Raw genomic sequence first — 22,233 nt, forward strand, 5'->3', positions numbered from 1 at the left:
CTTTCTGCTCTTCCATTTTTTTATGCGAAGAAGTACTTTTGGTGATCTACAATGAGCTGATTTTCATCGGAGGGATCCAATCCAACAAAATACCATAATCTGTTCTCATGTCTTTGTTTTCATGGAAGTGTAAGGATGTTCACAAAACCAGATTCATCCTTCAAATTAAACTAAAGCTAATTCTTGAATCAATAACATAACATAACATAACGTTAATATAATGCTTAAAGCCGAGGATTAGAATTATATCTATCAGTAGGGAAAACCAGATTCGCGTGTGCTTTAGGGTCCAGATATGTGTGTGAATAGAAAACCTCTGCATCCTAGCTAACTAAAAATCTTTACTATGTTGCTTCCCTACAAGTGTAGAAGCTGTCACCACTTCCACTGATGACCACACTTCACGCCAGTTTCCCCTTCAAGGCCTTCCATTGTTGACTCCTACAACTTACTTAATAAGGTTCTGAGACAAGCTATTCTTAGAGTAACATAACAGATAAACATAGGACTGTCAAACATTATATGCAATGAGAACAACATATTCAGTGTAATCCCACGGGTGAGATTTGAAGAGGGTAGCGTGTATGCAGACCTAATCCCTACCTTGGAAGGTGGAAATGTTATATCCGACGGATCCTCAGCTGAAGTAAGATACAAAGCAGTTCGAAAAAAGTAAACAACGGGAATAAAGAAACTAATACAAAAATGCTAAAGAAAGCATGATAGAGCATAGTAAAAAAGAAATATTAACTACAACAGATAATACGATAATCAAAGTGCAAAAAAATTAAATAGTAATACAAAACAAAATACAAAAAAACTTTCAAAGTAGTACTACAGTCTACAACTACTAGTATGAAAGAATAAGCGAGACAATTCTCAACTACCTAAAACTAACTCTCTATAATCTCATATCTAATATCTAAGGTCATGTCCTCGATAAGTTGAAGTAATGTCATGTCCTGTCTTATCACCTCTACCGATACTTCTTTGGCCCACCTCTGCTATACCTTTCCTGTAACTATCTATACACATCTAAATTGGGACATTCGTGCATCTCCTCTTGATAATACACATCTGAATTGGGACATTCGTGCATCTCCTCTTCATATGCTGTTGCTTCCCACGTCTTGTGTCCATCGGGGGCCACTCCTTGTTATGTGCAATGAGAACGATTTCAAGAACAAACAATCTATGAATTCAGCCTACACTATACTCTGCACCTCATGAGCTATTTGGAATAGAATTAAACACAGTTCATTTTTCTCAGCAATTACTAAAATGATGAGAATGAGATCCCGCTGAGCTTAAGAGTCCAGATATAATAAGTTAACAGACATAATAAGAATATGTTTTGCCATCTGCAATGTGATATAAGTTCTTTCTCATCTTACCTATAAGTACCTCGTTACTCACAAACTTTTCCATCCAAGAAAATCTTTCCATCATACAACTAACTGCAGATCTTTGAGGTTCCGACTAAATTCTTGGCCCGATGACTACAAGGCAATTGATTATAAGCCTATGAAGTATCGGATTGATGAACTTAAGGAACATATATATTTTACATATAAAATAGACATTGATCAAAGCTGAAGCCTTCATGAACAAACTTGCAAATTCACTTTGTTTCTTTATTTACTGCTTAATTAGTTTAAGTAGTTCATGAGATCACAGATAAAGCTGCAAATACTCAGTTAACTTACCTAACGTGTTTGTTTGGTAGAAACTAGGATTTACAGAAAGCTTGTAGTATACTTTTAGCAAGAAACAGATATAGAAGTAAGCAATATTCTTGAGAAAAATTTATCAACTCTTAATTCCTACAAACTGGATTTTTTAGAAATTAGGTTCATGATCATGTTTCCGCTTTATATTTTTGATAGTACTTTTATGTTTTAGGCTCAAACTTGAGTAAGCAGTACTGAAATCTGAGAAACATTCTTATTGTTGTTAGTGAGCTAAACTAAATTACAAAACAAGAAGAGGCCTAATGAATCCTCTCACAAAATAGATAATTAAGTGCCCTTCTTTTCTCTCTCTTTTGTACTCCTAACCAACCATCAAAATTTCAACAGACTTGATCAATATATTAATGTTGAAGATTGCACCATGCAAATTTTCTCCAAAATTAGTGGAAGACTTTTCGACAAATAAGATGAGAAGTAAAACTATGGATATGCCATCCAATTTCCAAATTTTGACCATTCAATGGCCCCGTAGAATGTTGAATATCCTACTCAAAGTACTTCTTCATAAATACTTGTACATAATTCTCTAAGTGTGTAAATACATTATTCTGAAAAATATTTCATCTATCTGGTATCCCCAGAATTCAACAAGCTCGCCTAATCTCTACTTAGATAGAGACAAGAAGGGCTAATACTCTCATTGATGGCAATAAAGATGTCAAATAATGACACCCCACAATGACACGCTAAAATATGTTAATATGGTAAAAACAACATTAGAAATTGTATCAATATACTCTACTTTTACTCTCACTTATTTTTAAAATAGATTTTTATCTTTACTTATCAGTTTTAACATATCAAGAAAAGATAATTATATTTTTTTGTCCTCTTTGTATTCCATATTATAAGAGTTGTCAACTCTATAAAATTAATAGATAATTTTACACTTATTTCTTAATACTAAACATTAATTAATAGGAACAGTGTAATAAAATTCATGTATCAATAATTATTTTTTTAATTAGTATGTTAAGTCAAATAATAACAACTAAAATAAAGGAAGTAATTGTTAATAACATTTGGAAATGGTCTAACAATCTGCCAACTTTTACAAAATATAATTGGTAATTTTCTTTAATGGATGATTAAATAAAGGCCCATTTAAGTCAAATAAGTAATTCTAAATCCTTAACATAAAATGTGTCTTAATGGAGGACTTTTAAGAGTCATTTGAATGATATTAATGAAATTAATCAGGACAAAATGTGAGTACTTCTTTTTTGAATTGCAAATTTATTTTCTGCTTCATATACATTACAAGTTGTCAAATGAGAGATAATTGTAAGTACCAAAAGAGTATAGGAATAGGAACAAATACAAGTACTTAGAGCTCGTGTATAAATAGGAAAGTACACTTTCAAATCTTAATCAAAAGGAAGTGACAGGTGGGACAATACCAATGGCTGTCAGTGATGGCTAATATATGTATAATAATAAATCCAAAAATGATTAGGTGGAATAGTTAGGTTCTGTTCTCATCGGTTTTTTTCTTTCTTTTAAAATATGGAATTTTTATAGGACATTATATGGTTTGGTATTTGAAAGTTTTCTTCATAATTAATGCACACACAGCATACAAGAGATTGTTTGAAGTAACGTACAAGTTGAAATGGTATCAATAGAGAGGCCAGTTTTTTTGGCATATATATTGGGAGTAACAATTCAAAATATAGGAAGACTGAAGCCATTAGCATATGCCAAGTCTGACTGACACAGATGGTTCAACAAGCGAAAAACTAAGATCAGTAAAGTCTAACAATGCCAACACTTGACCCAATCTCCTCCCAAGTTTGTGCTTGTCTCCAATGTACATTACATCATTTTGTCTCTTGTTCTACCACATATCAAGTAATCTGTCTATAGACCATCCTCGCTCAAAATGGATGTTGACCAAGTAGTCTCAACCTAAAATGATGCAAGAAAAGTAGTTCTTTCTCCTTGAATAAGTTAGATTTCTCCCAACAAACTATATAGTCTATCTATCTTGCCTTCAAATCTTGCACTAGTAGAGAGAACAAAGAAACCTCAATAGTTAGTTCATGAAATGGCTACAGCAAGACTTTACAAGGAAAAGACCACCCAGTTATCAACAAATGCGCTCGCACACTCAATTAGTACATAGATGGATCGTAAAAGAAGTAGATCTCAAATCTAAGACATGAGATGAGAGTTGGCCAACACTCAAATCTCTCAACCATTAAACCACCAATTACGTGTCCAAAATACCTTTGTAAAGCATTAAATCCACACAGCTAGGAACAAGTAATGTCACCTGAAATAGCCATTAATGCAAATCCAACATAGAAACAATGGTGACGGTTTATAATACTCAACTCTATTAATTATTCTAGTTTAAATTTCTCCACTTCAACATAGACGAAACCGTTTGCTTCACAACCAAGAAGTTATGATTTTGTAACTCATTTAACTTAAGAATGAGATCTAACAGCACCATACATGATTAAAAGGGAAAATTGTAAATAAATTATAGTAAAGGATTCAACAAGTAGCAGAAACTCCAAACAGCTATAAGGAAGGGTATCTCAGATCTTAAATCTACTAGTAATAAGATACATAAATTGAATCTGCAGTGTAAACAAAGCAATGTGGGTATCCTAAATAACCTTAGGTATGAAATGGAAGTAACAGATCATACCAAGATCCATTTGTCAACAACCTTTTTGTTCATAAGATTTATTTTTGATACCCCTTTTTTGTCACACAGATTCGACTAGGCTTGTGTATCACCCTTCTTTCCATCAGATGATCCATTAGAGTCCCTCTCAGTCAACAATCTCCCTGCTTCCTCATCAGCTTGCTGAGATTTCTTCTGTGCTTCCTTTGCCTTCAATGCCTGTAACTTCTTATGATTATAGTATGCAACTCCCAAGAAAGCTAATCCATACCCAATCAGATTCACTGGAGTCACAGTATCCTTAATCACTGACCAAGAAAATGCAATAAGAAGCCAATCTTTAACAACCCCAGCAACATTCATAGTCAAAGCTGAAGTCTTTCCCACCAGCAAGAACACAGCCAAGTTCAAAGCGAAGGCACACAATGAATTAGTCCCGAAAATAGCAAAATCAAATTGAAAACTCGAGCTCTGTCTCAAAATTGGAAGCTCCACAAAAATCCAAGGAATTGACAAGAAAACCAAGCAGCTAGGAGCAACATAGTAGAGAGAAGTAATTGGATTTAAACTAATACCCTTTGAAGTCAACAAGATCTGGATCATAACAAGTCTAGTAGCCTCAAACAAAACAGCAAGCAACTGAAGAAAAACACCCCAAGAATCATACTTTGCTTCACCATAAGCAGCAATAGCAACACCCACTGAAATTGCCATCATATTACCCATGGTAGAGTTGTTAAAAGTGTCCTTTTTAAACAAGATCCCGATGGTATAAACAGCAACAGGCATAAGGGCTTTGAGCATTTGTATAAAGGAAACAGAAAGATAAATGTAAGCAGAATTTGAAAGCCAAAGAGAAACAGAGTAAAGAGCACCAATGGGAAGTATGCAAGTAAGATAAACATTCCGAGATAAGGAAACAGGCTCAACAACTTTGAAAACACGAACAAGAAGGAAAGCTAAAGATGAACAAAAGGTCATGTGAATCATTGTTAGAGAGATGGGAAAAGGCCATCCATAGAGCTTCCGGTCAAGAATGTATTTGTTGTAAACAATGACAGTGAAAGAGAGGAAGATCCAGATTGCTACATAAGTATAAGAAAGAATGATCTTCTTCACTACTCCGTTTGACAAGGCGGCACCTTTCCCCATTTTTTGTGGTGGCGAGGGGCGGCGGCGGCGATGGTGGTGGTGGTGAAAGGGGAATTGGGAGAGTTTTGGAGTCTGACAGAGTTTGACAAAAGAGGGGAAAGTGAAGAATGGGAAAGAAGAGGTCTTATTTTTAGGTGGAAACCTCACTTTTTTTATTTTTTACTTTTCCTTTTATTACTATAAATAAATATCTTTTAATGAGCTCAGGATGAAAATTATCTATATCATGAATTTTGGGTTGAAAATTAAATTCGAAATATAGTTACTATTTTTCCTTTTTTAATTTATTTTATTAAAACATGTATACTATTCTAATATTAACAACCTTCATTTTTTTTCTTTTACTTTTTTAAAATTGTAGTATTTGATATTTTAGTCTATATAGCAAATTTCCTATAAAAAAATTGATGAGTATATAAATATATGATGGTTTATAATAAATAATGAATAAATTGTTAATAAAAGCATAAACTTATAATATGATAATTTCATAAACAAAGCATAATGCAAGAAATAAAAAATAGTTAGTAAAAATAAATATATATATTGTATTAAAAAAATTGTAAAACATTATATGTTAATATTATAATAAATACTTAACAAACATTTACAAGCCTTTGAAATTATCCGCATAATTCACGTAGACACCTCAATTAAGAGTAGTACCTATTGAACACCTAAATATTCATATTCAAAACGTGTATCTATTAAGCACAAAATACTAATGTGACCAAAAAAAATGTTCTTCACTTTCTATGGACACGTGAAGATTCTCAAATAACATCAATCTTTTTCTTTTTCCTGAAAGAAAACACTTTTTTGCTTTAATTAATAAAGAAATCAAATAAAAAATTAACTAACAATAAAGGGAGAAGGGTCAAATATGCCCCTAAACAATTTGAAAAGGTTTAGATATACCCTCCGTTTAAAGATTGGTCCATTTATATCCTCGCCGTCCAACTTTTGGTCTACATATGCCCTTTTGAGCGTTAGTTGGCCAACTCGGAATATCCAACTCATTTTACTTTTATTTAAATGCCAAATGGATTTTCCACGTCATTTTTATTATTATCACTTGACATTTATATTCAAGGGTCAAATATGCCCCTAAACTATTCAAAAGGTCTAGATATACCCCGTTTAAAGTTTGGTCAATTTATACCCTCGCGTCCAAACTTTTGGTCTATATATGCCCTTATGGATGTTAGTTGGTCAATTCGAGATATCCAACTCATTTTACTTTTATTTAAATGTCAAATGGATTTTCCACATCATTTTTATATATTATTACTTGACATTTATATTAAAAGAGAAAGGGGTCTGTTATGCCCCTAACTATCCGACCTAATTTTAAAACACATATATGACCCGTCTTTTAAGTAATCTATACAACCTGACCCTTTTTTTTAAATACCCTATATGGGTCGGATTAGGGCATAATTGAACCATTTAAATGGCGAACACTATCGTGCTCTGATTGGAACTGCCGAGGAATCAATGGCACGACAACTAAAGGAAAAGGAAGTCGAGGTTTGAAGAGCGTTTAGGCGCAACGCAGAGATGGAAGCGCAAATCTGGCAGGCAAGGGCTAGAGCAGAGGAATTCACCGCAACAACGTTACAAACACAACTGCAAGCTGCAGCAGGCGATGATGATGTAAATAACAAAATAATTCACACATATATGAGTAGGATTAGGGGCATAATTGAACCATTTAAAAAAGACGGTCGTATATGTGTTTTAAAATTGGGTCGGATAGTTAGGGCATAAGTGACCCCTTTCTCTTTTAATATAAATGTCAAGTGATAATATATATAAATGATGTGAAATCCCATTTGGCATTTAAAGAAAAGTAAATTGAGTTGGATATTTTGAGTTGACCAACTAACACCCATAAGGGCATATGTAGACCAAAAGTTGGACGCGAGGGTATAAATGGACCAAACTTTAAACGGGGGTATAACTAGACCTTTCGAATAGTTTAGGGGCATATTTGACCCTTTTCCCTTGAATATAAATGTCAAGGGATAATACATAAAAGTGACGTGGAATATACATTTGGCATTTAAATAAAAGTAAAATGAGTTGGATATTCCGAGTTGACCAACTAACGCCCAAAAGGGCATATATAGACCAAAAGTTGGACGGCGAGGGTATAAATGGACCAAACTTTAAACGGAGGGTATATCTAAACCTTTTCAAATAGTTTAGGGGCATATTTGACCCTTTTCCCAACAATAAAAGAAAGCACGTCTTCTTCCTTCACATGTCTGTACTTCCTCGTTGCCTCTCATGCCACCCCACCCCTCCAACTCTCTCTCACCCTCTCCAATTATTATTCTATTTTTTTCTTCTTTTTTCAGGTTTTAAATATATTGGCGAAACTCAATTTATTCTGATTTAAGAAACTGAATCAATTGTTTTTTCGGCAAAAGATTGTGACTATTTTTTTTGTAAATGTGGTAAATGTTTATTGATCGAAAGAAAATGATGACAATGGTAGGAGGTGTTGCCCATGAAAGGAAATGAAAGACTGGTGCAATACTTTGTTTGCGTGTCGGCACCGACGAAACAGGAAAACAGTCTAAACACGAAGAAGAAGAAGAAGATAGTGGGGTGTTAATTAAAAGAGTTAACTTTTAATTTCTTAAAATTCTTTTTGGAATATTTAAATAGATTTTTTAAAAATTGAATTTAACTACCATGTGTCATTATTTCATTGGTACACCTGTTATGTATTTGCTTTTGAGTTACACGCAGTTTTGTTTAACTGATTAATATTTTGTGTCTAATAGATATAAATTTCTTAAGATTAAAGTGTTCAACAGGTACTCACCCTAGTTGAGGTGTCTAAATGAATTATGTGGACAACTTTATGGGCTGAAGATGGCTTAAACCTTTATCTATAAAGAAAATAGGATATGAGTGAAACTTAAATATCCTGTGGGAGTCCGGGCCGTGTCTTAGTCCTAGTGTGACTGATCATTCGAAAATACCATACACATACATACTTCTTAACTTGTAAGAATAAAGTAAGACAACACTCATATGAAGACACATAAAGTTGAAATTGTATTTCACTATGACACTTTAATTAATACTTGTATATTTAAACACATGTAGTTGAGGCACATCTATGTGGTGAATCCTCTCGTCGAAAAAATTACATTATTTAGTAAAGTTAAATTTGATATTTATGATTATATATTTAAAAATGAACCACTTTAACACAATTGTGAAGCTTAGCTCAGTCGTCTAAATCGTTTAGAAATATGATCATGGTCGTGAGTTTTATTCTCCCTGATAAGGTTGCCTTCATTTATTTATTTTTAATGATTTTAACATTCTGAGGCTACCCTCAAGACGTAGCACGGGATCTAAGATCACTAGTAACTCCTAGATAACCCCGAGTCTTACATATATCAAGCATACTATAAAAGTTACTGAGTAAAACATATACTATGACAAAAGTAAAAGACTGAATATCTGAAATAGGGAAAAACCCAACTAGTTTGAATATATAAAATATATTAAGAGTTAAGTGATAACTGAAAAACCACTTAACAACTCCAGCTGAATGTTCTACGATATCTGAAAAGCCTCTAATTGATTTGAGTTGTTGGGACATACTCCACCAACTCTAGCAAGCCAGAAAACTAATAAAGACTAAAATGGAAAGTATGTTTTGTTGTCCTCGAAGTATGAGGACTCACCACTAAAGTTGTTGAAGACGGACTGAGAATCGATCTACGCGTGATCTAGATGCTGAATGCCTAAACCTATATCATGAAATGATGTAGTGCAAAGTATGCGTCAATACTTGACATGTACTGAGCACGCAAGATATAGATATTCTAATCTGAACAAATATATAAGCTAAATAATGCATAACTGAGCAATGATATAATCTGAACAAAGATATAGATATGTACTGAAGTATAACCGAAAGAAAACTGAATGCAATGATCAAGTATTAATCATGAAGATGACATGCTGAATTGTATATTAAAGTAACTATTGAAAACCTGATCAATGCACTAAGATTCGAACAGTAGGATTTACTATTAATCGACATAAATCACGTGAACTAAATGTGGAGTACGATCTATGCGCTCTAATCTAAAGGACCCAATATACCTTTCCCGGGGTATAGAGACATGACTGTGGCGTGATCACTAATAATGATGTCCAATGGAGGTTACTTAGAATCTTTTGAGGACACATAGTTTTTGGGACTATGAGGGTACACTAAACCCTAATTCAACTCAATGCTAAGTCCTAATTCAATTCAATGCTAAGCCTACTCCCACCTGAATACACATGAATCTAAAATACACTAAATATTTAATAGCTCAAAATACTGACATGATAACTAAGAATGCAACATTTATACATTGATAATGTGTCATTCGAAATTTGGGGCATGAAATTCTGTTTAACCGACCTAACAAATAAAATTCACGAACTAAAAAAATTAACACAACCTAGGGTTCTGAGTTTTTTTTACAAGAAATTAAGCAACATTTCCAAGAAAATATGTTATTTAGACTATGGATACTATAACAGCAAAAATTACCATGACTTTCTAAGGATTTATAAACCGTAGGTCTAAACAAGCTATCAAGAATCAACACTACAAAAAAGTGTGAATTAGATGTGTATTACTATGAAAATTCGCAGAAAACTTATTTTCCTGCAAATTTTCATAATAATTCCTTGGAAAATCTCCATATAATTCAAAGTTTTCTTGTAGTGCAAGGAACTAACTGAATTCTAGGGACCTAGTGGATAAACGGAACCCACAAGTGAAATTTCACATTCCTGATGACGAAATTTACGGAGAAACTCTTTTGATTTTGGAGCTGAACTTTGAAGAATGCTTTTGTTTGTTCTTGAAAGAGTTGGTCATCCCTTTATCTTATTTTTCTCTCCAAGTTTGGTGATTATTGGAGAATGAGGGTTCTACCTATGCCTGACTAGATTATCAAGCTTAGACTTAGTAAAATGATGTAGTTTAGGCATCAAACGATATAGTTTAAGTTCCTAATGCATAGGGGTAAAGACCAAAATGATCCAGACTAAAAACCGACGAAGTGTCATCTACTATGGGACACATGGACCATCATTTGAACTATTGCCCCTCAACTGGGACGTGGTTTGAGGTCTGCTTGACAGGGCTCCACTAAAACGACCATAACATTCTACTTCAAGTGTGGATTTTAGAAAACTCATTGGGGTTGGAAAGATGATTCAATTATGTTTAATTTGATAGGTCATGAACCACCTAATTTATTTTTTGCTAAAAAATATGACCATTGTCGTGGGTGGTATCATAGACCACTGAATCATGGACCCCAACGATGAAACCACAACTATGGACCATGGTTCCATCAACAAACCATGGACCAAGATCATAAGTCTCATCTTTTGATCCTGAAATTTCTCTCTAAGTCTGGAACTCACCTACGAGACCTTCCTACGACTCGTGCATTAAATGATTAACCATCCTGGTGAACCGTCACTAAATACTGTAACCTTTACTTTATGGGAACTTGAATTGTCCAACCACGGTTTTACCTACGGTCTGTGAGTGGTTCCCTTGGTACTAACACCAGTATTCTGAAAAGATACATTTTTTTTATTTTCTCGAATTTGAGGTGTTACAATATATACCTCTTGGAAACATTCATCCTCGAATGAATTTCAAAAATGATGATTATGGAGGGAAGTTCTATTATCCCTTTTATTCGGTGCCAGAAACTAATATCTAACTAAACTGAGTTTCATGAACATGGAAATGTATTGAAATGCTAGGATGTTGAGGGAACAAGATTCTGAGACTGAATTACACATGATTAAACTGAGAGACAAGAACTATTACCTCGAGCTGAAACAAAATCGGAAGGAAAGAGGAAAGGGTACTTGGCCATCATGGTTGCTTCTACTTCCAAGTAGCTCCCTCTACGGACTGACTCCTCTAGAAAACTTGTACTGAATCTATTTCCTTATTTCTCAGCCTATGACCCTAGCTGTCAAGAATCTCAACTGCACCTCTTTATAAATGAGACGATCCTTCACAGTCGCACTTTTTACTGGTACTATCGATATCTTATCATCCCCACACTTCATCAATAAGAAAAAGTGAAAGACCGGATGAACTATTGTTAGTTCTGCTGGAAACTTTAACTCATAAGCAACATTACCAACCTTTTTCAATATTCTGTAAGGACCTACATATCTAGGAATGAATTTCCCTTTCTTGCCAAATCTCATAACCTCTTTCACGGGTGACACCTTTAGAAAAGTCCACTCATCGATTTTGAACTCTAAGTCTCCTCCCATCTAACTTTTATGAGTTGAAATTTATCCATAGCCTCATGAACAAAATCTGGATCAATCAAGGCTGCTTCACCTACTCTAAACCAACCAATCGGGAACCTGCATCTACGCCCACATAATACCTCATACGGGGCCATCTGAATACTAGAATGAAAGCTACTACTATAGAGAAATTTATGAGAGGTAAGTAATCATCCCAACTATCCTTGAAATGTATCACGCAAGCTCTCAACATGTCCTTAAGATCTGAATGGTATGCTCTACCTGTCCATCCGTCTGTAGATGAAATTGTGTACTGAGATTTACCTAAGACACCGTGTATTGAGTTAGTTCCAGTTGTGAGTGAGTTTCTAGAGGTATTTCGAAATGATCTTCCCAGAGTCCCTCTTTAAAGAGAAATAAACTTTGAAATAAACATTATTCATAATACTCAACTCATCTCTATTCCACCAAATAAAATACCTCTAGCTTAGTTAAAAGAGTGAAAAGAGCAGTTGAGAGATCTTCTTGATAAGGATTTCATCTGACCTAGTGTCTCACCTTGGGGAACTTCAATCTTATTCATTAGAAAGAAAGATAATTCCATTAGAATGTGTATCAATTACCGACAAATGAACAAGGTCACCATAAAAATAAATATCCCCTCCTAAGATTTGATGACCTTTTTGGCCAACTTCAGGGTTCTTCTCTAAGATAAAACTCAGATCTGACCATCATCAGTTAAAAGTAAGAGAAAGTTACATCCAAAAGACAATATTTAGAATCGTATATGTTCATTATTAGTTTCTTGTAATGTATTTTGGGCTGACCAATGCTCTTACAATGTTCAGGATCTTATGAAAAAAAGTATTTAAGCATTTTCTTTATATGTTTGTTATTGTTTCCATTGATGACATAATGATGCATTTGAAGAATGAGGATGACCATATTAGTCATGCAGTCCTCCAAACTCTCAAGGATCGAGAGTTATATGTCAAATTTTCTAAGTGTGAGTTATTTCTTCCTTGGCGTTTTTAGGCCACATTGTATTAGGCGAAGAGATTCGAGTTGACACTCAGAAGATTGAAGTAGTACAAAATTGGACCAGACCCACATCTCCAACTGATATAAGGAACTTCTTTTTGAGTTGGTTGGTTACTACAAGTGGTTCGTCGAGGGTCTATTTCATCCCGTTGACTAAGTTGACTCCGAAAAAAAGTAAGTTTCAATGGTCTGAAAGTTCTGAGAAATCTTTCAGAAATTGAAAACTTGATTAAAAACTACTCCGATTTCAACCATACCAGAGGCTACAAAGGGTTTTGTTGTTTATTATGATGTTTCCAGAGCTGGACCTCATTGTGTACTAATGAATAACGGTAACATTATAGCCTATTGATAGAATATATGCCTTCACTTAACAAGTAATGGACCAGGTCCCTTACTACACTCCAGAAAATTACCAGAAAAGTTAAATGCAGTAAAATCAACACAATGATTTTACGTGGAAACCTCCTTGCTTAAGGGAGTAAAACCACGATCTGTTCCACAGGATTTTCAATCGTTTTCACTAATATTCACAAGTAAAATCAAAACACGATTACAACAAATGTGAGAATAAGTTTTTAATCTCACGTTTAAGCAATAGTCCCTATTGCTTAACAAGCCTAAGTAGAAAAACTATCTACCCACTAAGCTATCCCACCTGTACCCTAGACTTTCAACACTACACACTGATTCCTTTATAGATTCAGGAATAGTTTACAAGTTAAGAATGAGAGAATGTAATCCTAAACAACTATACAAAAAGCTCCAGAGATTGCTGTTGTTCTTGGAATAATTCTGCCTTTGTTTTCTAGTAGCCTTTGCAAGTGTTCTTGAAGAGGTTTCTCTCAAGTTGCAAAAACTACTAAAAATGTTTAGGAAAGTGTCTTTTATATGGACAAGTCACTTTCCTAAACTTCTTTGCCATTGGTAGGAAAAGTCACACTTTCTGACGCCATCGGGAAGTGTGCACCTACTTTCTGTACCGTCTCCAGCTAGCAGTCGACTGGCTCATCATCATGAGAGCCTGGTACCTCTACTAGGTCCCTGGGTTTGTTTCATCTGCAATACTAAAAACAAGAAACCTACAGTACTCAAGTAAGAAACCCGGTACCTTTATGAGGTCCCTAGGTTTGTCAAATCATCAAAACTACAAATAACATTTTCTCCCTTTTTGATGATGACAAACAATGATCTGAGATCTTCTCCAAAATTGTTCCCCCTGACTGTATATTCCCCCTTTACTTACTTATCATTTAGCTACTCACAGTTTTACTTCCCCCTTTTGGCATCATAAAAAAGAGATGCAGTAAACCAGTGATGTCAACGTAAATACTGAGCAAGACCAAAGCTAAAAAGCAATCAAATAGTAGAGGAAACACATTCACAAATGAAGATAGTCAGAACAACAAAGGAATAAAGTAACCAACATGCCATCATAATATAAATACATTAAAAACAAACTGAGATCCATCAACACAGTGATAAGCCACACAAAAAAAATGACACAGGTGAGGATTGATTAACAGTCTAGGAAGAGGGGGGAGGATGAGACAGGGACTGGATAACAAGAGTGAGTTGAGAATTGGCAGCATCATTATCCTTGATGGCCTTTTCTTGCAGGGCAGTTATCTTCGCCTTCAACTCAACATTCTCTTTCTCCAGAGCTGAACCACTGAAGAACCAGGTCCTTCACTCTGTGCAGTAAGCAGTTCTGCTTTGAGTATAGCAATTTCTGCCTCTTTACTACTCAACCGCACAGTGAGCTCTTCAACCTCGTGTTTAAGCTGATCCTGGTCCTCAATAAGTTGAGCCATCTTGCTCTTTGGATAGCCTCTTCCTTCAATGCATTCACACTCAACCAAGGTATTCTCAGAGATAGTCTGTTTAACTGTCCCAACCTTTCCAACACTGAGAGGGATTCAAAAATGCTTGAATACCTCCGTGAGAAAGTATCCATAACCCATTCCGTGAACACCTTTCCTCTCAACGACGGTTTTGTGAATGTGCTCAATCATTAGACCAGAGAGGCTTAGGGCTTCAAAGCTACGCAACATCTCCATCATATACAAATCAGTAGCAGTTGCAAGTGTCCTCTTTTCTGTGCGAGGAAGGAGCACCTTGTTGACGAACTCAAAGACCAGCTGATACTCACTCTTAATGATTTTCTTATAAATCCCAGCAACCTTAGTTGTGGGTGTCTTCGAAATCATAAAAGCAAACTCAGAAGAGCGAGTTTTGCCCAACACAGACCGGGTCCCCTCTTTAGGCACCCTGAGAATTTTGCTCAACACCTCCTCATCCAAAGATATGACAACATCATTTACTCATGTGAGGATTCTCCCATCTTCCTTGAATTGAACATTGTAGTAAAATTCACGAACCTCTTCTTCATGGAGAATGGGGGAACTTTTGTCGAACAAGTGCAGCCAAGATTGAATCTCTACCATATCATGCAGAGAATCCATGCCATGAAGAGTTATGATCCCCATATCAAAAACTCTTCCTGCTAGGACTGCTTGGTTCCTCAGGCTGTCAACTACCTCCTGCATGTTGACATTCTCAACTTTCCTAGCTTGGGAACCAGGTCCCTATGACCGCTTTCTCTTTTTCTCAGATCTCTTCCCTTTTGACTGTGATTTTTCAACCTTCCTTGTAGCCCTTCCTTTTTTCATTTATGACTTCTTCTTCTTATTTTTCTTTTCCACTTCTTCTCCAGACAACTCAACCATATTTGCCTCAGGTATTCTAAAATTTGAATCCTTGAAGGTTCTTGCACTTCTAACTGCAGCAGTAGAACGTGCACGTGCCTTCAAGGCATCAGCCATCAACTTTTGTGCAGCAGACCTTGTAGTAGGTCGTCTCCTAGGGGCCTCCTCCACAACCTTTTCCTTCCCTTTTCTAGATCCCACCCCTTCTCTTCTCTCAACCTTCCATTTTAATGGCTCCTCCTCACTAGCAGAGTCAGAAGAAGAGGAAGAAGAGTACCTACCTAAATCAGGGGTTTTATCAAAGATAGGTTGAGTAGGTCTTACCTCTTCCCTTTCCAAGACTTCAGTATGCTCTGCCCTTTCTTCTTCTCGCATCATGGCCAGACTTTCAATCACGAGTTCTTTACTCGCTGCCAGTATGTTAGACTCGGAAGCCCTATGTTTTGGTAGATCCCCTTCAAACATATTGTCAGGAAACATGTCTTGAAACGGACCAGGTCCAGTAGGCACTGCAAATATGTTTAGATCTATGGCTAAAAAAGGGTTATCAGGAGTGTCTTGTTGAGGACTGGGAGGGGGAGAAAGTATGGCTTGTGTTGTGGTCGGAGAATAGAAGGCAAGAGGTTCTATTTCACTGAGAGCATTCAACATTTGTTTAGAAGAATATGAAGGAGAAGACATGGTTGGTATACTAGAAAGTTTCTTTGTACAACAAAGAGAAGAAGAAGAAGACAAATTTTTCCTTTGAATTTTGATAAAACCTTTCGTGAACAGGGAGAAGAAGTTAAGAAAGGAATGAGAGTTTCAAAAAGAAGAAAGGCTTTTTAAAAGGAGTGAAAAGGTGCCAGGTCCTGTGATTGGATGCGTCGTTTGAGGGAGAAACGATGGGACTGATCGGTCAGAGTAATCGATGACTGACACGTGGCATTTTCAACGGTCAAACTTTTTCAGTTTAAATTTAATGTATAAATGCTAACCTGGACAGGTACCAGGTACCATGGTAGAGTTTAACTTCATTCCTTAATTGTTCTAGTTGCTTCCTTTGCTGAGCAGGTCCCTACTGAGAGTAAACCTACAAAAGCTACAAAAGGGATCTTTGTTCAGATATTTAAAATTTACACAAAGGATACCTGCACTGCAATTTTAGCCATCAAAGGAGTTCCAGTGTTGGAAGCTAAAAGCATCACTTGGAGATCAACATCCCTAACTTTAACCGATTCCTCTCAAATTGATCCTTGCTGAGAGCCTTGGTGAAAATGTCTGCAATTTGCTCCTCCGTTGGACAATATGTGAGCACAATATTTCCCTTCTCAAGATTATCTCTCAAAAAGTGATGTCTAACATCAATATGCTTTGTTCTCTTATGGTGGACTAGGTTCTTTCCCATACTAACAGCACTAGTATTGTCACACATAAGAGGAATTACTTTGATGTGAATTCCAAAATCTTTCAAGTGTTGCCTGTTGATCCACAGCAACTGAGAACAACAGGCTGCAACAGCTACATATTCAGCTTCAACAGTTGAAAGAGCCACAGAGTTCTGCTTCTTGGTACCCCAAGAGATAAGTGATGATCCAAGGAAATGAGCCATTCCAGAGGTGCTCTTCCTGTCAACTTGATAACCAGCAAAATCAGCACCTGCAAAACCAACTAGATCAAAAGTATCACTTGCAGGATAAAAGAGAACCAGGTCCCCTGTTTTCTTCAAGTATCTAAGAATACGTTTTGCAGCCTTCAAATGTGAATCACGAGGACATGCTTGAAACCTGGCACACATTCCAACACTATACACAATATCAGGCCTGCTAGCAGTCAGATATAACAAAGATCCAATGAATCCCTTGTACATTGTTTGATTCACAAGAGGATCAGATTCCTCTACTATCATCTTGGAATTTGTTCCCATAGGAGTATCAATAGGTTTAGAATCAAACATATTGAATTTCTTCAGCAGCACCTTAATGTACTTCTCCTGACATATTGAAATCCCATTTGATGATTGCTTGATTTGCAAACCCAGGAAAAATGTCAATTCACCCATCATACTCATTTCAAACTCCCTTCCCATTAGTGATGAAAATTCTTTACAGAGATGTTCTAAAGTAGCTCCAAAAGTTATGTCATCCACATTGACTTGAATGATAAGCAATTCTTGTTCTCTTTTTAATAAGAACAAAGTATTGTCTATCTTGCCTCTTTTGAACCCATTCGTCAGTAGAAACTTTGACAACCTTTCATACCATGCTCTTGGAGCTTGCTTCAGACCATATTGTGCCTTATTCAATCTGAACACATGATTTGGTAGTTCATCATCTTCAAAACCAGGAGGTTGCTTGACAAACACCTCCTCTTTGAGATCTCCATTCAGAAATGCACTCTTCACATCCATTTGATACAACTTGAACCCCATAAAGGCAGCAAAAGCTATTAAGATTCTAATAGCTTCCATTCTGGCAACAGGTGCAAAAGTCTCATCATAGTCTATTCCTTCTTCTTGATTGTATCTTTGCACCACCAGCCTGGATTTATTTCTAGTAATCACTCCATTTTCATCAAGCTTGTTTCTGAATACCCACCTAGTTCCTATTATTGTTCTGCCTTCAGGTCGAGGAACCAGGTACCATACCTTACTTCTTTCAAACTGATGGAGTTCTTCTTGCATAGAATTGATCCAGTCTGCATCACCTAATGCTTCTTTAACATTTTTAGGCTCAGTAGATGATATGAATGCTGAGAATGCAACTAGATTTCTTATTTTTGATCTAGTATGAATTCTAGAATTCAAAGGAGAAATGAGAATATCAAGAGGATGTGATGAACTATGCTTCCATCCTGACTTTGTAGCAGACTGATTTGGCTGATCAGCATGTTCTTCTTCATCAAGAGTGACATCATCTTCTGGGGAGTCTGATGTAGTCTGGCTGGAATTTTGAGTAGTACCAGGTACCATATCATCCTGTTCAACCTCAGCATCCTCTTCAGGTAGACTATGATTCTGATCATCACAATCATTTTTCAGTTGTTGATCTGCATCAGCTTCACCTCCTTCTATCTTCTTTGATTTTAGCATTTTCAGCACATCATCATCATCATTTGATCCATCATTCTTCAAGCTTCCATCTTCATCAAATACAACATGAATGCTTTCTTCAATGCATTGAGTTCGTTTGTTGAATATTCTGTAGGCTTTGCTGGATGAAGAATATCCAACAAATACTCCTTCATCACTTCTGGGATCAAATTTTCCCAGATCATCCTTCCCATTGTTCAGCACAAAACATCTTCATCCAAATGCTCTAAGATAGCTCAGCATTGGCTTTCTGTTGTTGAGCAGTTCATATGGAGTCTTATTCAAGACAACTCTTATTAGACACTTGTTGGTAACATGACAGGTTGTGTTAACAGCTTCAGCCCAGAAACTTTGAGGATGATTTGATTCAATAATCATAGTTCTTGCAATGTTCACCAAGGTTCTGTTCTTTCTTTCCACTATTCCATTTTGTTGAGGAGTTCTTGGAGCAGCGAAATTGTGGCTCGTACCATTTTCCATACAAAATCTATCCAGTGTTGAGTTTTCAAACTCTGTGCCATGATCAGATCGAATGCTGCAAATAACTTGATTCAATTTGGTTTGAATCATTTTGAAGAATACCACCAACTCTTCAGCTGTGTCTGCCTTTGATCTCAAAAATCTCGTCCAGGTGTATCTTGAGTAATCATCAACAATCACCAAAATGTACTTCTTGCCATTTCTGCTTTGAACCTTCAAGGGTCCACACAGGTCCATATGAAGCAGCTCCAGAGTTCTTGATGATGTTACTTAATTTTTGGGCTTAAAAGATGATCTGATATGTTTTTCTTTAACAAAAGCTTCACAGATTTTATTTTCAGCAAACTTCAGTTTGGGCAGACCTCGGACCAGGTCTTTAGAAATTAGTTTGTTCAATAAAGATGAGCTTACATGCCCCAGCCTACGATGCCAGAGATCAGCATTCTCATTCTGAGCACTAAGACATGTTAGGTCATCTCCATGAGACGTTTTTAAGTTTGCCACATACATATTTTTACTTCTGCGTGTAGTGAGAATTACCTTGTTTGTAGTTAGAATCACCACAGTGCATTTCTCAGAAGTGAATTTGACCTCATTTCCTTTGTCACAGATTTGTGACACACTCAACAAGCTGTACTTCAACCTATCCACATGGTAAACATTGTCAATTGAATCTTCAAGAGATCTTCCTACTTTTCCAACTCCCAAAATGTACCCCTTCTTGCCATCACCAAATGAGACACCTCCTCCTTGGAGGGTCTTGAGTGAGAGAAAGTTCTTTACATCACCAGTCATATGCTTAGAGCAACCACTATCCATATACCAACATTGACTGCTGCTCCTCTCACTCACCTGCACCAAAAATCACTTGTTAAGCTTGGGAACCCATTTCAGCTTGAGTTCCCAGTAGGCAGACAAAGGAGTGATTAGATTGTATTTGGTCCGATATGGTAGATTTTGAAGCTTTCTAACAAAGGACATAGGAGCAGGGACAGATTTTTTCTTTGAAAATTTGTGAGTTGAAACATGCTTTGGAGGACCAGGTCTCTCTTTTGGTACATTTTGCCTTTCAGCATAATTAGAGAGCCTTTTACAGGAGTTTCTCCAGCTAGCACACTCATCCTTCAAATGTCCATTCTTACCACAATGAAGACACAACAGATTGTCATACACAAACACATACTTACTGTGAGGATTATAAGGAGGACTTATGTTCGAACTTCCTAGTCCTTTCTTATTGAAATTACTCTGATTTGTTACATTTGACAGTAACTTTGAGGATTGGGTCCACTTAAGGGATTTTTCAAGTTCTTCCTTAAGTTTCACAATATCCTGTTCTAATTTGTTACTCTTTTCAAGTGACAGACCAAGGTTTTTCTCAGAGTTTTTCAATTTTTCTTGAATTTCAGCTTGCAAACTATTTGACATTCCATTCAGCTTTTCAGCTTCTTCAGTAATCTGATTCAACTGGTTCTTAAGTTCAGAGTTATTTGACTCTAGAGACACCATTCTTGACATTTTCTCTTCAAGTTTAACTTTTTTTTCAGTTAAACTGTCAAGTTCAGAATTCATGGTGTCTCTTTCAGATGTTAACTCTATCACAGAATCAATCATGAATTTTGCCAAAGTTCTCTATTTTTTAAGAGAATATTTATCCAAGTCATTTTTCATATCTAGAAGAGTTACTTGATTGTCCTCTTCTTCATTTTCTGTGTGAGCCATGAGAGCAAACATTTCATTGAAGACAGTTTCCTCCTCATGCACAGCAACCATGGACACATCTTTTGGCTCATCAGGGTCTTCTGAATCACTTGAAGAATCCCCCCATGCAGCAAGAGCCTTTTTGACAACCATATCAGCAGCAACTTTTCGATCTCTGTTGCCAAGTACCAGGTCCCTTCTATTTTCTTTGTCACTCCTGTGTTTTTGATGTTCCTTGTTTTCATTCTTGAGCAAAGGACACTCTCTGATGAAGTGCCTGATTTTCCACACTTGTAGCAAGTATCACCTTGAGAAGCATTTTGAGTACCGTTTGTTCCTCTTTTATAGACTTTGTTTTTCCTTACAATTTTTTGAAATCTACTGATGAGATATGCCATATCATCATCACTGGAATCTTCATCTGATTTATACTTCAGCATGAATGACTTGTCCTTCTTGGCTTCTTTCTTTGACAAATTGTAGTTTCGATTCATCTCATGTGTCTTCAGATTGCCAATCAACGCATCCATAGTCAACACCTTCAAGTCCTTGGCTTCTGTAATGGCATCAACCTTGCTCTCCCAAGATTTTGGAAGAATTCGAAGCACTTTCCTGACTTGTTTGGTCATGCTTATAGGTTCACCCAAACTTCGCAGCTCATTTGTAATGGAAGAGAACTTGGTGAACATGTCATGTATTGTTTCTCCTTCCTTCATTTTTGAAGTTCTCATATCGTGAGGTAAGCATATCAATCTTAGATTCTTTGACTTGTTCAATTCCTTCATGTGCAGTCTTCAAGCAGTCTTAGATCTCCTTAGCAGGCTCACAAGCTGACACTCTGTTGTACTCATCAGGTCCTATCCCACAAACAAGAAGAGTTTTAGCTTTGAAACCTTTTTCAATATTTTTCCTGTCAGCTTCGTCATAAATCTGCCTAGGCTTTGGAACAGTAATAGTCTTCTCTCCTTCCTTTTCTTCCATAGTTGGAACAAATGGTCCATCCAGTACAATATCCCATAACTCGCTATCTTCAGCCATGAGGTAATCATGCATTCTAACTTTTCACCAACTGTAGAAATGTCCATTGAAACGAGGAGGTCTGTGTGAAGACTGACCTTCTTCCAGGTTAAGTGGAGTTGCCATTCTAGAGCAAATGTCAATTCCTTGGTGTTAACCAAATAGATAGTGCCTGCTGTGATACCACTTGATAGAATATATGCCTTCACTTAACAAGTAATGGACCAGGTCCCTTACTACACTCCAGAAAATTACCAGAAAGTTAAATGCAGTAAAATCAACACAATGATTTTACATGGAAACCTCCTTGCTTAAAGGAGTAAAACCACGACCTGTTCCACAAGATTTTTAATC

The 22,233-nt window shown here is 36.2% G+C and overlaps 2 protein-coding genes across 2 annotated transcripts; both read right to left on the minus strand.

Moving 5' to 3' along the window:
* Nucleotides 1–4,212: 4,212 nt before the first annotated feature.
* Nucleotides 4,213–5,732, minus strand: LOC101259272 (probable sugar phosphate/phosphate translocator At2g25520). The gene has a single exon (XM_004244980.5). The coding sequence runs from the start codon at nt 5,539–5,541 to the stop codon at nt 4,486–4,488; it is 1,056 nt and encodes a 351-aa protein (XP_004245028.1). The 5' UTR covers nt 5,542–5,732; the 3' UTR covers nt 4,213–4,485.
* A 14,293-nt stretch (nt 5,733–20,025) lies between these two features.
* LOC138337983 (uncharacterized) lies at nt 20,026–21,578 on the minus strand. The gene is made up of 3 exons (XM_069288431.1): nt 21,245–21,578; nt 20,848–21,152; nt 20,026–20,793 (listed from the first exon to the last, which is right to left on the minus strand). The coding sequence occupies exons 1-3, from the start codon at nt 21,576–21,578 to the stop codon at nt 20,026–20,028; spliced, it is 1,407 nt and encodes a 468-aa protein (XP_069144532.1).
* Between the last annotated feature and the right edge of the window lie 655 nt (nt 21,579–22,233).

Source organism: Solanum lycopersicum, chromosome 8 (assembly GCF_036512215.1).
Source record: "Solanum lycopersicum chromosome 8, SLM_r2.1".
NCBI classification, from domain to species: Eukaryota; Viridiplantae; Streptophyta; class Magnoliopsida; order Solanales; family Solanaceae; genus Solanum; species Solanum lycopersicum.

What these genes read in the sequence shown, in the direction of transcription:
- LOC101259272 (XM_004244980.5), bottom strand. Translation starts at nt 5,541, where the DNA reads ATGGGGAAAGGTGCCGCCTTGTCAAACGGAGTAGTGAAGAAGATCATT.
- LOC138337983 (XM_069288431.1), bottom strand. Translation starts at nt 21,578, where the DNA reads ATGAAGGAAGGAGAAACAATACATGACATGTTCACCAAGTTCTCTTCC. An exon ending in TGATATGGCATATCTCATCA is followed by an intron (nt 21,153 to 21,244) that starts GTAGATTTCAAA and finishes ACTTGCTACAAG; the next exon opens with TGTGGAAAATCAGGCACTTC. An exon ending in ATGAAGAAGAGGACAATCAA is followed by an intron (nt 20,794 to 20,847) that starts GTAACTCTTCTA and finishes CTTAAAAAATAG; the next exon opens with AGAACTTTGGCAAAATTCAT.